This window comes from Herpailurus yagouaroundi, unplaced genomic scaffold, assembly GCF_014898765.1.
Source record: "Herpailurus yagouaroundi ecotype Mexico unplaced genomic scaffold, PumYag 184, whole genome shotgun sequence".
Lineage (NCBI taxonomy): Eukaryota > Metazoa > Chordata > Mammalia > Carnivora > Felidae > Herpailurus > Herpailurus yagouaroundi.
The window spans coordinates 10,596,844-10,614,106 of record NW_024412415.1 but is presented as its reverse complement, the minus strand read 5'-3'; the positions used below and the strand labels follow the sequence as shown (position 1 = coordinate 10,614,106).

The following is a 17,263-nucleotide window of genomic DNA, read 5'->3' as shown; positions in this document are numbered from 1 at the left end:
AAAACTTGTAGTGACCATTGCTATTCTTAGAAAAGTAATTATACCAACATTGTATTTCAATTCCAGGGCCAACAGAATCTGTGTCAGCCTAAGCCAGCAAACACCAGAAAATCTGCTAGGAAGGAAAATTGTAAAGTTAAATTAATATTAGCCTCTTGAGTCAGTACTTTTGTGTGTGGTCCATTGTACTTTTCTGTTTGCCTTGAGCTGGCTTTGGTTATTAGATGTTGCATTAATTTTAAAGAAGTAGGTGAACTGGATACTATATGGGAATGTCCTTGGAGCAGTAAAACTCATTGTCTTCAAAAATTATTTTGCTAGAGGGGCGCCTGGGTGGCGCAGTCGGTTAAGCGTCCGACTTCAGCCAGGTCACGATCTCGCGGTCCGGGAGTTCGAGCCCCGCGTCAGGCTCTGGGCTGATGGCTCAGAGCCTGGAGCCTGTTTCCGATTCTGTGTCTCCCTCTCTCTCTGCCCCTCCCCCATTCATGCTCTGTCTCTCTCTGTCCCAAAAATAAATAAACGTTGAAAAAAAAATTTTTTTTAAATTTTGCTAGATAATGTGATTTGTCTATTTCCATTCTTAATGTAATGAACTAGCACATTGTATCTATTTATTATTTTCTCCCCTTTTAATCGTCTTTGACTTCTCTCCTACTTGGTGTCTATTAAGAGCTAAATTAAAAATACTAAAATCTTTTCCTTTGGGGGAACATTTAAGAAGGGAAGAATAAGATACCTCCTTCCCCTCATCATGAAAGGAGAATTCTATTCATATCCATTTGTTCATTCAGGAATTATTTATTGAGTGCCTACTCTGTGCAAGGTGTTATGCTAGGTATTGAATGTTTCTAAAATCATCAAGATTACTGCAAATCTGAGCTCAGAAGAATAGCCTAATATAACATTACAGTGCTATGAATGATGATAGCAGCTAGGAGACTACACTGTTGTAAGTAAGAAGAAATAGAATAATTCCACTGAACTCTCAGTGACAGAGTGACAAATGGCAACAGATCTTGTTCAAGCCCTAATCATGAGCTAAGGAATGACTGTACTTTCCCATAGTGAGATAGTGCATTGACCTGATGTTAAAGCCAGCTATTCTCATATTCAGGATACAACAGCATTGTAACGCACATCAAAGAGAGTGGGTAACAAATAACTCATTTCCCCTTTCCACTCTTCTCCTTCTGCCCTTTTCTTATATTCTGAATGCCCTTTCTGACAATTCCCATGTTCATCTTGTTTCTCCTCCTTCCATATTACTGTCTGTACAGTAATAGTCTTTATTACTCATTTTATTGTCACTGATATTTCTTAACAAATAATCTGGTCTTCCATGTTGAACACAAAGGGCATATGAACATATATACAGATAAATACATAGGCATAGTCAACTTCTTATCCCACTTTCCTATTCTCCTTTTGCCACTTCAAATTATTTTAACTGTGGTTGATGTGGATTGAGCAGCCTTTTGGTATGAATCATTAAAGTGTAGTCAGAAAACAAGATAGACCAGAGGGGGAAGTGAATCTGTCATAGCTTATTAGCCATTTCTCTTGTGTTACAAAAGACAGCATGACAGGAAAATGAGTCCTTGCCATAAATGCCATATCCGAAAATCTAAGACTGAATTGAAATGTATCTAGGAAAAATGATAGAATTTGCTAATTATTCAGCAATGCCACTTGTCATCATCTTAGAGGAGGACAAAAGCCTTCATGGACACATCTGACTGTCTCACTGATCCAAGAGAGGTTGAACTTTACCTAACAGGGTTTGGTAAATATTTGGGTAATACGACACTTTAAATTGGATTGGATGTTCAGCTATTTTTTCCCACCACCCAGTTATTGTAGGGTTGGGAGTCAAGTTAGATTAGTTCTAAACAAAATAAAGGGATTTTATTTTTTCTTTCTAAATCTGAGTTTTAGTGTGAGTTATATGTTGCAGTTTTATTTAGGGGGCAGTCAGAGGAAGTGTAGTCATCAAGGAAGTCTGAGACAGAACATCCAGAGATGTAGGAGATGAATACAGAGCATGTGTTCTTGGGAAGGAAAGAGAGCAAGAGTTAAAAATAATAAAAAGCTGTAGTTGTTACAGTTGGATAGTGCCTGAATGGGAAAATGATGACTGAAATGTGCCTATTGAATTTAATAACAAGGAAGTCATTAATGGCCTCTCACAGAACCTTGCAGTGACAGAGTGGAGCAGAGGTCCTCATTAAAATAAACGAGAGAGGGCCACCTGCATGGATTAGTGGGTTCTGCATCCAACTCTGGATTTCATTTCAGGTCATGATCTCGCAGTTCGTGGGTTCAAGCCCCGCACTGGGCTCCATGATGGCAGTGTGGAGCCTGCTTGGGATTCTCTCCCCACCCCCCACCGCCCCTTCCATGCATGCGTGCGCTCGCTCTCTCTCTCTCTCTCTCTCTCTCTCTCTCTCTCTCTCTCTGTCTCAAAGTAAATAAATAAACTTAAAAATAATAACAGACAAGAGAATGGAAGAGTCAGGAAGAAGATAAGATGCTGCCCAGCACCACTTGTACTCACCAACTGTAGCGGAAGCCCATGCATAAAACAAAACAAGCAGACAAATAACAAAAAGGTATCAGGTTTAGAGAGGAACAAAAGTAATGTCATTAGGACGTTTTCTTTTCTCCTAGCAAAATCCAAGAGAATCTACAAAACTACCAGGTACAAGAATATGTAAAAATCAGTTTGCTTTTTTTCTGAGTGCTTGAAATGTATTATTTTGTTTAGTCCTTTTAATAACTATGATGAGGTACAGTGATCACTTTAAAGTGCAATGATCATCCTCACTTTATTGATTAGGAAAGTGTGGTACAGAGAGGGTAAGTAACGACACAGATGCACTGCCACCTGGTATGAGGATTTGAGGCCAGGCAGTCCAGCTGTAAGGACCCATGCTCAACCACTGCTCTCCACGGTCTTCAAAGACAGGGACAGAATAATTAGATAGAAGGGATCCAGAATACAAACAGTTTGTTTTTATTTTTATTTTTATTTTTATTTATTTTTTTATTTTTTTTAATTTTTTAAAAATGTTTATTTGTTTATTTTGAGAGACAGAGACAGAGCATGAGCAGGGGAGGAGCAGAGAGAGAGAGAGAGACACAGAATCCGAAACAGGCTCCAGGCTCCGAGCTGTCAGCACAGAGCCCGACGCGGGGCTCGAACTCACAAACTGTGAGATCATGACCTGAGCCGAAGCCAGACGCTCAGCCGACTGAGCCATCCAGGTGCCCCCAAACAGTTTGTTTTTAAATGTAAAGGTAGGAGAATGTTGAGAGGGGTGTATGAGTGATGGGGAAAAGGCGACTGATTAATAGAACTTCATTCTAGAGGAGACAGAAAGAAAAAATGAGATCGAAAGAACTTGGGACAAGTTCATTCTTTGTCAGAAGAAGGGACCCCTCTGCCTCTGACACTGGTTCAGGTGTTGTTATCCCTGAAACAAACAGCAGTTTGGACTAAGGCATGTCTGGTGTTGTTCTGATCCTGTTGACAAGTGCTTTCTGACTACACGTTACAGGCAATACTGTATTAGGAGCTGTTGCTTTAATTTTTGTGACATGTGACACAGTTTCCCTGGCCAGAGGCTTCTCTTAGGTCAACATACATTTCTCATTTAGTTCATCCAAGCCTCGCCTTTAGAGGGAGTTTACGTGGGGGAGATCTGTCAGGAACATGCATGTGACATTTTTGAGTCATTCTATTTAGTTGGCGTTAGGACAGAATAAAAGCCTCTCAGCTGATGAATAAAAAGTACCTTACCAACATCACCTTTTTGAGATGCCTGGGAATAGCACAGGCTTCTCAGGTTTTATGATACACAAACAGAAAATAGAGATTTAAAAAAAATAGGATCAACGTTGTTCACTTGGCAGTCAGTTCAAAGAAAAACGCACTCATACCAACCTCTGACAAGAGAAGCATCCGCCGAATTGCACATCACTGACAGTGCGGATCCCAAAGTGTCTCCAAATTCTCTTCTTTAGTAGACTAACAACACTAGTAGGCAGATGATAATCCACAGACATTCTTTGGACAAGAAATAAAGTATTCTTTAGGAGGTAAAACACATTTTGACACCTTCAAACAAATGCCAGAAGAATTGGCAAAAGACATTCTTGCAAACGCCAAAGTTGCAGTCAGCCAGGATACTGTATGCCTGGCTCACGGCCAGTCAGGCACATGCAAAGTCTGAGGGGTTGCTTCTTTATACCATTAGAGTAGCACTTAGGATAATGTTGCCGATGTATGAGTGTTCAGAATTTGAACTCAGACCAAGCCTGAGTGGTATGCAGCCTGTTCCAAGGTTGATTTCATTGCTTAGTGAATGTAGATTCCTTAAGAGTGTCTATCTTGTCTATCTATGGCCTTTTGTTAGCATGACATAGCAAGACAAAAAATTTAAAACCACAGGTTTATGCAATGTCCTCTGGGAATGGGGCAGAGGACTTGTAACTCGGCCTGAGGAAGAGTCAACTGTGACAGCACGGTTGCAGGCTGTTTTGGAGCATGGATTGAAGTCTGGAATCTGTTGTGCATGTTGAGAGGAATCCAGCATTTCTAGATGTAGGACAGGGTCATTGGCAAATACGGAATTTGACAAAAGGGGACTCTCACAAGAATTAACAATATTTGATAAGCCAACAAAAATATGGACTCTAGGAGTAGAACAACATTCATTGTTTCAGGAAGTCAGCTTCAGGGCCTGAAGAGGGGACAGATGCACAAAGGGATGAGATGGAGATACAGTTCTCTAATTTGGGTACAGGGGCAATAGACTCCTAGTATATTTTATAAGCAACCAGTTGGAAATTAATTAAGATCAGTGGTTAGAGCTAGGCTGAGCCTGATACAGAATTCATCAGTATTGGACTAGGACTTCTCCAATCTCCTTTTCTCTCTCAGCTCCCAAGTTTCACACTGGCCTAAAGAAAGAGCTCAATCTGAAAGTAGCTAAAGTTACTGGGGGGTGGGGCAGAGGTGGAGGGACAGGGAACAAGGTAAAGCCCTATGTCTTCTTGGCCCAAACAACGCTAAGTAAGGGAGAAATACTTTCCTGAGATACATAGGCAGATAAGCCGATGAATGCCCAAAGGAGTATGAAAAGGAATATTGCTTTCTCTCTGTTATCCCTGTTTCAATTCAAACTGATGCAGAAACAGGTGCTAATGCAGGTGGCAAATGAGAGGAGTATAGCTCAGTTTACCAGTCTTGAGAAGTATGTGAACTCAAGTGTAGGCTAAGTGAGCCTTCAAGAAAAACACACTGACACTATTTGTCAGGGTAACAAAGCCTGTAAGTAACTAGTCATATAATTCTAACCAGAAGGCCGGAACAAATAAATTACCTTGCTGGAAAAGGAGGATTAAATGAATAGTAGTCACCCCTACATGATCGGTGACTTTTTAAGATCATGGTAAAATTACATCACTACTTTTCAAGTAGACCAGATTCAATTAGACACTTTATATTGACTTTTGCTTATCAAAATTGGAATCTTATTCATGCCCAGACTATTGTCAAGGAAGCAAGTATAACAGTTTCAGTGCTGCAGCCTGGCTAAATTCCAGAACCCTGTATGACCACGCAGAGTCTGGAATCTTTCTGACCACCAGGATTAGATATGCCGTGTTTGTGGGCTAATATTTTTTCCTGCGTGATGTAAGCATTGCGTGGGAAAATGTTTATTTCCGACCAAATAGGTAAGAATGAATCTTAATCACCATTTATTAAACACTTAATGGATATCAGACACTTGTAAACTCCAAACATGAATGATCTTAATTTCCATAATGCTTTAAGGAGCAACTATTCTCCCTCATTTTATAGAGGAAGCTCAGCTTAGAGAGATCAAATAGCTTGCCCAAAGTTACCCAGTTAGTGTCAGAGCCAGAATTTGAACTCGAGGACTGTGACTTCAGTGCCTTATGATTTTGACCATTACATTCTAATCCTATACGAGTGCCTTTCCTCTTTACATTTTTGGAATTAACTCAGAACTAAAATCATCTCATCAGTCTAATTGTTTACTTTTTTGAGAGAAAATTCTTACAAAGCAAAGGGAAGTAATGAGATAAATGAAAGCCTCAAATGAATCTATGAATGCAAATTTTAATACTGTATATGAAATATTAAGGGTAGGGACACCTGGGTGGCTCGGTCGATTAAGTGTCTGACTCTTGATTTCAGCTCAGGTCATAATCTTGTGGTTTGTGAGATCAAGCAGAACCCACTTGGGATTCTCTGTCCCCTTATGTCTCTCTGCCTCTCTCCCTCTCCTGCTTTCTCTCTCCCCTCTCTCTCTCAAAATAAATAAGCATAAAAAAAGAAAATATTAAGGACAGATCTCTCTCAGGCCATGTCAAGAAAGAGGCTGGTATAAAAACTATAGTTTGTGATATTTATTGAGACTCCTCTTAAAAGAGAATTTATCTTTGGGAGACCCAGATGGTCAGTCAGTTGAGCATTTTGATCTCAGCTCAGGTCATGATGTCACAGTTGATGAGTTCAAGCCCCACATTGGGCTCTGCATTGGTGGTGCCGAGTCTGCTTGGGATTCTCCGCCCCTCCCCTGCTTGTGTGTGCATGCTCGCTCGCTCGCTCTCTCCCCCAAAATAAATAAACTTAAAAAAAAAAAGAGAGTTTGTCTTTTATCATCACTTCGAAAAGCATTCATGTTCCATTTTCTGGCCTGCTGGAATATTTAAAAAGCTTCCAAGGGACCTGGTCAGTATATAGTCTGCTTCTGGCCATATAATCTGTAGAGCTGGAATAGAGTAATGATTTGAGAAAAACAAAAGCTGTTCATGTCTTTAGTTTCTCTAATATTTGTAACATTCTTTTTTTTTTAAATTTTTTAAATGTTTATTTATTTTTGAGAGACAGAGTGTGAGCAGGGGAGGGGCAGAGAGAGAGAGAGAGAGAAAGACACAGACTCTGGAGAGGCTCCAGGCTCTGAGCTGTCAGCACAGAGTCCAACGCAGGGCTCAAACTCACAAGCCGTGAGATCGTGACCTGAGCCGAAGTTGGATGCTTAACCGACTGAGCCACCCAAGTGCCCCTATCTGTAACATTCTGGTAATCTTAAAGTTAAGTCCATGAAGGTGTAGGGTGAGTGGAGAATACCATAGAAATAGCCACCAAATACTGGAGTACACAAAACAGAACAAAACAACATTAATATTATTTATTTTGTTTTTATAGTTTCATAGAGAAATGATGAATAGCTGGAGTATCCACAGCTTTTTTTTCCCCTATGGAAGAGAGCCCCTGGATGGAACATTATATTCTTGCTTATTTCAAGGAGGTGGAAGACAACCTTCATTTACCCTGCCTGGGGTAATTGCTCATGTCAACTGGGCAGGTAGCTAAGTACGCAGCACCCGTCCGCACAGGCAGGCAGGCGTGAGCCCAGAGCACTCCTCACGAGAGTTGTTGAGCATGCAGGTGTCTGATCTCTCTGCCAACACTTCTGATTAGGACACTCAGTCAAACTAACAACCCTCCTGCGTGCTTCAGGGCTTTTCCTTCTTCTATTATTTATTTTTTTTTTACCGGCCCCTTTCGGAAAACTCGTGGAAAGAAGGCTTTGGTGACCTTTTACCATTTTAACAGAGAATAGATTCCTTCTTCCCATTTACTTCCAGGCCATTCTTCTCTCTCCTGCCTGTATGAGACTTCACCTTCTTTTTTCAGTATCCCTTGCCCGGCGCTGCCCCCCACCTCACTTCCCTGCAATCTCAAGTGTCAGTGTGGCAGAAGACTGCAGAATTTGGCTTGAACTCTCCACATAATCAGACCATGCCAGCCTTTCCTCCTTTTCCTCCTTCAGCTTCTCTTTTTGGGGAACAGACTGGAGATCTGAGGTCTCACTGAGCTTTGCTTAACAGGCAGAGTTGCCTGTGATGATAGCATTTAACTAGGAAGATTTAGAAAGTGAAACATGCTTGTCTTTTCCCAGCATAAGGTTTTGCTTCCACAAAGCTTGAGAATGAAGTTTACAGGGAGCTAGAAATTTCACTAAGCCAATCCATGTTTCCTACATTTGCCCAGAGCTTTGGAGTCATTAACATGTTCAACATTCCCACAAAGTAGTGCTGAATTATATTATTAATCATATCAGTAACACTAGGTATTTTCTGCTGTTCAAGGAGAAGTAAATATAAACATACACAAATAGTAGAGGGCAGAATGAGGTTATTCTGCTCTTCCTCATACCCCATCTCTGGATGTAGGATTTCACCGTGTAAATCTTATTATAGCACCAATTTCCTCTGCACCCTCCCCTGGTATCCCAGTTCAACAAAAGTTAATTTCATTAATATTTTTAAAAATTTATGTTATAATGATCACATATGTTTATTCTCATTTAGTCTAAAATTATGCCAGCATTCTGTTAAGGAGGTGCACACTTAAATAAACTTCAGCTGTCAACTTGTTTATTTCCCAAGTTCAAGTCTTCCTGAGAGATGAGGCTAGCAAGGTAGAGTATTCATGACTCATTCATCCAATTATTCATTCTTTACAAGAAACATTGGAGGCTAGGGTACAAAAATAAATAAGACATAGTCCATGCTCTTGAAAAATGTATAATCCCCAGGAGCCTTTTCGTTCATTAATTCACTCAGCATTGCCTGATTATGTTCTTCAGGTGTTCTCCCTTGCAGAATGCTCTGGCTCTGTACCAGAGTTACCTATGGAGCTTTTAAAAATTACTGTTGGGGCACCTGGGTGACTCAGCAGTTAAGCTTCTGACTCTTGATTTTGGCTCAGATCATGATCTCACAATTGCCTGAGTTCGAGCCCCATGTTGGGCTCTGAGCTGACAGTGTGGAACCTGCTTGGGATTCTCTGTCTCTGTCTCTCTGTCTCTCTGTCTCTGTCTCTCTCTGCCCCTCCCTGACTTGCACTGTCTCTATCTCAAAATAAGTTAACTTAAATAAGTATAGCTCAGGCCTCACCTGAGCAGAATATCCAGGCATCTGTTCTATTTTAAAGCTTCACAGAGGATTCTGACCTACAGCTAGTGTATTGAGAGCACAGTTTATTGTGAAATTTAGTGTTTCAGTCAACACATGGCTCCACCTCAATTCTACATAACCTTGTATTTTATTCACCATGTTTTCTCTGTTATTCCCTGTGATGTTCTGTTTTTGAACCCTAGCCACTGTAATTTCTACAGGTTCGGAAGCTCCAACACTGAAGTTGTCCAGGGGCAGGTAAGACCAAGTTGCCACTAAATGCTAAAGTTAGTTTATTGGTTCAGACATCACCCATTTGTTCTGGTTCCATAACAGTTGCTGCTTTTTCTGCTGTGACTGAAATCCTGTACATCTATTCGTGTATTTTCCTTGAGGCAGGAGAATGCAGCAATATTATCCAAAGAGAGCACAGATCCAAATGTGAGTTAAATATAGTGACAGGAGCCGTTTCATGATGGCTTGTTTTAGTTGTGAAGTGGGGACTCTGTTTTCTTGCTGCCAAAAAGAAACTGGCCTCATCTTCCTGGTATGTCTGCCTGGTATGTCTATCACAGCCTTACCAGTTTATCAGTTTCCTCTCACTTATGGCCTCTCATTCCTCCATTCAGTGAATATTTATTGAATACTTATATCAGGCACTGTGTTAGAGCTGCAGATATAATGATGAACAAAATAGAAGTGGTTCTATCCTTTGAGCCTTCCTCAGAGAAAATATAGCTTCTTTATCTCTCCAGTATCTTAATAACCTTTCCCTGGAGCTCCTACGCACTGATTAGCAGGGGAGACAAATTACCTGAATATCCAGCCTGGTCTGAAGTTTAAACTGATGCAGTAATTCAAACACTGCTTTGCAACAGTGTCATAAGTGATGGACCTATCTGTCTTAGGGTCTTGGGGGCAGCAGTCCTCGTCCACACAAGTGCTGCTTGCTCTGCTGGCATTTAGAGCTGAAGTCTCTGGCTGCAGGTTGCTTGATCAGAACCCAGTAGCACTCTGGCTGACTGGGCTTCTCCTTGGCTTCCACAGGTTGCACACCCTTGAGTCTGTGCTGCATCTGCTGTCCACTTCACCCTCTTGTAATCGCTTAGTGTTCATGCCTTAAGGGAACTGTGAGAGCTCAGGAGACATAAAACTCAGGATCGTCTCTGCCAGTCCTTCTGCAACACTGAGTCACTGTGTCTCTGTCCCATGTTGTGGTGGAGGCCACCTTGGAGTTGATCTTGTCCCAGAATCCCAAATAGACATCAAGAAAGAGCAGGCATTCAGCTGTTGCTTTCATCCTCACTTACTGAACACACTGATTTCAGGAAGTCAGGGCTGCTTTGCTGCCCTTCTTCCCATCTCCCAGAGTCTGGAAGGACTGGGCTTTCTTTTGACGGTATATCCTCCTCCTTCCATACACCTAGTGTGGCTGAATAGTTGGGTGGAGTATCTTCTCTGCATTCTCTTTTGTGTAGGCTTGGTGGTTGATAAAGCAAAGGGAGAAGTAAAGGATTTTGGACAGTCCTCTCTTAAGACAACTTGGCTTGCAAGGCCCCTGTCTTCCCGCACATTGTAGATTATATTGCTGTATGCAGACGTTCATTCTCCCTTCCTGTTGCCATATCACTTGCAACACCTCTAATGCAAGTAGTACACATTCTTGGCCTCTTGATATGGGTCTTAGATATGACAGACTTCAGCCAGTGGCATTTGCGTGGATGTGATAGAGGCTACATCTGAACAGAACCTTTGGGAGTCAATGTAGGTTTCTACCAGCCCTGTGGCCCTATTCCTTCTGCCATGAGAATGGCATGACCAAAATAGGGGCCTCTTTTGTAAGCCTGGGTCACAGGATGAGAAGATGCATGGAACAGCAGTAAAGCTGACACTGATCTGCAGCCAAATGTAGCGATGCAAGTGAGAAATAAAATTTTGTTGCTATAAATCACTGGGATTTGGGGGTAGCTGTTACTGCAGCAAAGATGAAATATAAACTCCATAATCTTTTGTATATCAAAAGCCAAATGTCACTTCCTTCTTTATTTCTATTTTCTTTCTCTAATAAATCATAATCTGTCCCCAAGCAGATGAATGCCTTGAGCCAGATTGGGTGAAGGTTACTCATTCAGAAAGGCAAAAGCATAAAGCATCTTAATTCTTTACAAAATATCACCATGTTACATAAAGAGAGGAACTTCATACAGAAAATAAACTGTGCTTTTTGGTTTTTATTATCACATTTGTTTTATTTTGGTGTATTGTTTTTGCTCTGAAAGGAAGAAGGAATCCTCATTGTATAAGTAAATGGTGGCATATGCTATAGCATATGACAGCACATCCAGGTGAAAATTAGAAAGTGTTTATTAAAAGATAGTATCATTTTGAGGTTATGGTATTGTTATAGAGGTATAATCTAGAGGAGGCACTAACATCATTCAGGTAGATAAGTTCTGGGTTGTGATCCCAGAGTCATGGTCCACATTTTGTGCCAACCATAGAATCCCTCCTGTCCTTAATTGTTTGGATGCAAGTAATTTAGCTCAGATTCCAACAAACACCAAGGATTCTTGCTATTTTTTCATTCTGTTGTATTTTGGGAATTTGAAAGGATGTAAAACTTATTTAGTTGTGAATGCACTTGTTGCTTATTTACTTATGCCAGAGACACATAAAAGAGCTGGTAGACAATGAGGAAAGAACTGTTGGTCCCACAGTGATCATTTTAGCTATGTCTGTGCAACACATGGTAATCACCACCAGCAGATACATTTGTTTAAAAAGTAAGAAAAATAGAAGGCAGTTGAGGAGGAGGGAGCGATTAGAAGGGGGGAGGGGGGGGCTGGCTTGGCGTGCACTCCAGACCTCGGGAACGTTATTGTGCGTGGAACGGCTGATTTTGGAAGACTATTGCCCAGAAGAAAAGATGTTTGGTTTTCACAAGCCAAAGATGTACCGAAGTATAGAGGGCTGCTGTATTTGCAGAGCTAAGTCCTCCAGTTCTCGATTCACTGACAGTAAACGCTATGAAAAGGACTTCCAGAGCTGTTTTGGGTTGCATGAGACTCGTTCAGGAGACATGTGTAATGCCTGTGTCCTGCTTGTGAAAAGATGGAAGAAATTGCCAGCAGGATCACAAAAAAACTGGAATCATGTGGTAGATGCAAGGGCAGGACCCAGTCTGAAGACAACATTGAAACCAAAGAAAGTGAAAACTTTATCTGGAAACAGGATAAAAAGCAACCAGATCAGTAAACTACAGAAGGAATTCAAACGTCACAATTCTGATGCTCACAGTACCACCTCAAGTGCCTCCCCAGCTCAGTCTCCTTGTTATAGTAACCAGTCAGATGATGGCTCAGATACAGAGATGGCTTCTGGCTCTAACAGAACGCCAGTTTTTTCCTTTTTAGATCTCACGTACTGGAAAAGACAGAAAATATGTTGTGGGATTATCTATAAAGGCCGTTTTGGAGAAGTTCTCATTGACACACATCTATTCAAACCTTGCTGCAGCAATAAGAAAGCGGCTGCTGAGAAGCCGGAGGAGCAGGGGCCAGAGCCTCTGCCCATCTCCACTCAGGAGTGGTGACTGAGGTTTAGGTAGAAGGGGAACAAAAAAACGATTTAAATTTTGGAAAGAAAACAAAGCAACAAAACCCTCCTATTTTTAACTTGGATACCTGCTATTCTGCCAAAAGACACTTTCTAGAATAGTTTTGAATGGGTTGTTATTTCTCCTCCAGTTCCACAAACTCTGAAGCCAGTGTCTAGCTTACTAAAAGAAAAAAAGTGTACATAATATTTAAGATGCTGAGTATTTCATAGGAAAGCTGAATGCTGCTGTAAAGTGCTCTTTAAGTCTTTTTTTTTTTTTTAATCCCCTTCTAATGAATGAATCTAGGGGAGTTTCAGGGGACAGAGATGGGATTTGTTGTATGATAAATGTATGTAGTTTTAGTCTTTCTATATTGAGAAGCAGTGGTTGGGGCATTTTTAAGATGGCTGGCTATACTTGTTTTCCTTCATGATAATAAATTTGTCATAACTCAGTAACGTGGACTTGCCCCAAGAGGTAGTTGTTAATAATTTAAGGTCTTGCCAAGGTTCTGATGATTCAAACCTGTACTACTGAATATTAATCAGGACAGACTAAGCTCTCTGGTGCAAATGCCTTGAAGGAGTAGTTTCTAAACATACAGAGAGGTAACTTGAGTGTATATGTTGCATCCTCTGTCACCTCCCTCCATATTCATTTTTGATAAAGATTTTAATCTATATTGAAACTTCTAAAGCAGAATCAAAGCTCCTCTGGGGAAATGTCAAGTTTTAGGATGAGCAATCCTAAATGAAGAGAACCAAAGCATTACCTCATGGTAGAGATCACATTCTATTAAAAATGTTAAATTATCTTTAAAAATGTACAAGTCTTCAGGATGGCACACACAAAAAAACAAAGGTTAATGCTTCTTGGGGCACATTTCTTAGAGGGCTTGCTTAGTGTGTAAATAATTGACTTTTGTTTGTGTTACATGACTGGTGACTTCATTGAAAATCTGCGCAATTCAGTTTTAGCTCTGGATTACTTCAGTTGACCTTTGTGAAGGTTTTGTCTGTGTAGAGTGGTTGTTTGACTGGTTTTAACCTATTAGGGTTTGGGGGTTTTTTTTGTTTTGTTTTTTTTCCACTCTATATTAAAGTAAAATTCTAAAAGAAAAAAAAAAATAAAGAGTAAGAAAAATATAGTAGCTTTTTTTTCCCCCTTTAGAAATGCTTAAGTTTCCACTGGATCGAAGTGACTAGAATTTCCTTGCTGCTGTGCCAGGGAAATGCCCCTGCTGCCTTTTCTGGTTTTGTATACAGAACTGCCCGCCATTTTCTGTCTGAGAGAAAGCATTTCATTATGTTCAAACCTGGGGTTTTCTAAGTAAAAAAAGTAACAGTCCTAACCAGATACTTGGTAGTGATGAAAAATTTTGTGTGTGTGTGCTGGACAAAATTTATAGCTGGATCTGATAACAGATTTGTAAGTCAGTTCTGTCGTGAGTAAATTATACACAAAAGAGAACACCTAATCATTTTTAAAGTAATTGATCTTTTTCTATAAATTTGGAAAGAAAAATCTATTCATAGATAGAATATGAAGAATACAGTAATAGATATGCTAGTATATGCTAATATAGCCAAATACTGTTTTAAAATATAAGTAGATAAAAAGTAGACAGTTAAGTGGAGCACATTTTGTTCAAGACAAAACGTGCTGAGTGAAATTTGTTTTATTCAGACAACAAAGTTAGGCTGACAATGATTGCCTGGGCCTATATAAGCAAAGTCAACGAGTAAAGGCTGTACTATTTCTAGGTCAGACTTTAGAACTGATCCTGTTTAAAAAAGAAAATCAGAGCTTGCTTCTCCCCAGAGAGGCAGTAAGTGAGCAGCCAACAGCCCTGGCTCTCCAGAGTAGTAGGCCCTCGTGTGTCACTCATTTGGCATCTATATCTATTTGCTTTCTCTATTCCACTCACATACATTATCCCTGTTCTCTTAACATACCTTTCTCTGGGTAATTCATCCACTGATCCTATGTACCAAATTTTATTCCAAAGCCAACATTTCATATTTATACTCAGAATATTAATTAGGTCATGAGTTACCTTTTAGGGCATAGACTACTCTGATAACCTAAAAAAATGAATGCCCACTTCCTGAGTCTGACTTATTCAGTTGTCCCCATACCTTGGCAAACTGGAGATTTGTGTATGTATCATCTCTGTTCCTCTATATGTTTTGTTAGAATGTCTTTCATTTCTGTGTTCCTCCAAGACCCATTTAAACACCATTTTCTCCATGAAGCCTCCCTCACCCTCCCATGGCCCCCAGCTAGATGTCATCACTCTCATCTCTGTATTCTGATAGCACTGAATTCAAAGAGAGTTTTTATGCTGTTTATGGTATTTTGCTCTCTATTATAGTGTGTTGTATATGTTGTGTATCTCTCCTAATAATGATGATGGTGAAAACAGCTACCATATGGTGAGATCTTTCTGTTTGCCAGTCTCTGCTAAACACTTTATACCTCACAATAACTGAGTTTATTATTATCCCATGTCTACAAATGAGGAAATTGAGGCTGAAATTACTATTGAATATCTGTTACTCCGTTAACAACTTCTTAAGGTTGTGAGTTGAGGGAGAATGGTGGAGATTCACTTTTACCGAATATTTAATCTCTGGCTGACACTTGATGAGGAGCTTTTAGGTTTATTTTTTAATCATATGAGGTAAATGTTAAATCATTTCCATTTTCAGATGATTATAGTTCACTATAAACAAAGTTAAAAGACAAATAATAGACTTTAAAAAGATATTTACAATACATGTAACTAGCAAAGGATTGAGAGTTGGAATACAATCAGTAAGGAAAAAACCAATTCCCTAATTTAAAAAATGAGCAAAAGACATGAACAGGAAGTTTACTGAAGGGGAAACCTGGAATAAGCAAAAATACACGTAGTGATACTCAACCTGTAATAATTAGGGAAATACAAGTTAAAACAATGAGATACCATTTCAGACAGTGTTGGCAAAAGTTAAAATGCCTGACATCTAGTGTTGGTAAATGAGAATGCTCTCACAATGATGGATACAAAAGAAAATAACATACCACTCTGGAGAGCTATTTATGATGCAAAGATTATCATGTCCTGTGACCAGCAATCCCACTTGTAGATATATACCCTAGAGAAAGTCTCCCAGGAGGCATGTTCAGTGCCAATATTATTTGGGGAATGGATAAATTGTGGTATTTTTGTACAGCTGAAAATCATAAGGAGTTAAATGATCTTAGACATCTGTTATTTTTCCAGTAATTTTCTCTATGATTGGAATATTTAATAACTTAAGATAAAAGATATAGCAAAACCTAGATTCCAGACCATGTCTTTTCTACTGGAGTACTTATTAACAAATATTTATTGAATTAAACATTTATGTGCCCATTGGTAACAGCAGTCACAGTGTACTGAGTGCTTACTTATTGCTAGGTGCTACATATACTGTATATTCTTTTCTTCTTTTCCCCACAATAACTCTGCAAGGCAGAGATTGCTAGACCAGCCATTAAATGAGGATAATGAGGCTCTGGGAGGTAAAGTATGGTTTTTTTTCTTGGTATCATACCGATTCTCAGAAAGGCACTAAGTAGTATTACCTTTGTGTCTTGAAAGCATTAATGCTCCAAAACTTATAATCAGGAAATAACTTGTGCTCTCAGTTTAATATTAGTAATAAGTGAAATTAAAATGCTGTAAATGTTATATTGTCAAAGACATTCATATTTGCAAATTCCCCCCTTATAATTTCATTGTTAGATCATTGGAGGTGAGGGATCACTGCTTTGTTGGGAACGTGTGGCGGTTTTAAGTCTAGATGTTTTTAAGTCTAGATGTTAATAAAGTTGAGGGAGGAACTTATTTCTGAGAAAGAAATGAAAAGACATTGAGCTAAAACAGCATCTTTCTCACAAGGAGACGAGTGCCTCATCACACAGTTCAAGGTGCTCTGCAAGCGGTCTGCCTGTTGCCACCTCCCTGTGTCAGCAAAGCTGTTTTCTGTCCAAAGCCCTTGGCTTTCTTATTCTTGCCTCTGAGCTTTTGTATGTGTCATTTTCTCTGAGTAAAATGTATCTCTTAGCATCCAAGCTTAGGACTCCTTTTGTCAGGCTGCTACTGCTAATGCCTCATTTGAGCAATTCTTTTTTTTTTTTTTAATGTTTATTTATTTTTGAGACAGAGACAGAGCATGAGTGGGGGAGGGTCAGAGAGAGAGGGAGACACAGAATCTGAAACAAGCTCCAGGCTCTGAGCTGTCAGCACAGAGCCCGACGCGGGGCTTGAACTCATGAACTGAGAGATCATGACCTGAGCCAAAGTCGGAAGCTCAACCAACTGAGCCACCCAGGTGCCCCTCATTTGAGCAATTCTTATGACAGTCTCCAGACGGGGGACCCAGGGAAATTAGGGGAATTGAAGGTATTCTTGCATATCTGTTGTCCAGGTGGTAGCTGCATCTAGAAGGTAGGGACATCTCTCAGAGACCCCTTATCACAGCCTAGGAGTGTATGTAACTGGTGAGGCCCAGAGAAGGGGGCTTTTTGTGTGTCCTGCCCCTGTCCCCCTGCCCCCCACAACATTCCTGCACATCCACAGATCTAACAGGTAGGCATCTGGACCCCTGACCTCCTCCTACCCTTCTCTCCCATCTTCCT

General features: G+C 40.1%; 2 protein-coding genes across 10 annotated transcripts in view; both read left to right on the top strand.

Moving 5' to 3' along the window:
• FRMD5 (FERM domain containing 5) overlaps positions 1 to 17,263 on the top strand; it is a 323,173-nt gene that overhangs the window by 170,851 nt on the left and 135,059 nt on the right. The gene's annotated exons all lie outside the window — the stretch shown is intronic.
• Positions 11,809 to 13,571, top strand: LOC121041617 (SIN3-HDAC complex-associated factor-like). Its single transcript, XM_040492542.1, has one exon. The coding sequence runs from the start codon at positions 11,924 to 11,926 to the stop codon at positions 12,587 to 12,589; it is 666 nt and encodes a 221-aa protein (XP_040348476.1). The 5' UTR covers positions 11,809 to 11,923; the 3' UTR covers positions 12,590 to 13,571.

Excerpts from the sequence above, each read along its gene's own strand:
- LOC121041617 (XM_040492542.1), top strand. The coding sequence starts at position 11,924 with ATGTTTGGTTTTCACAAGCCAAAGATGTACCGAAGTATAGAGGGCTGC.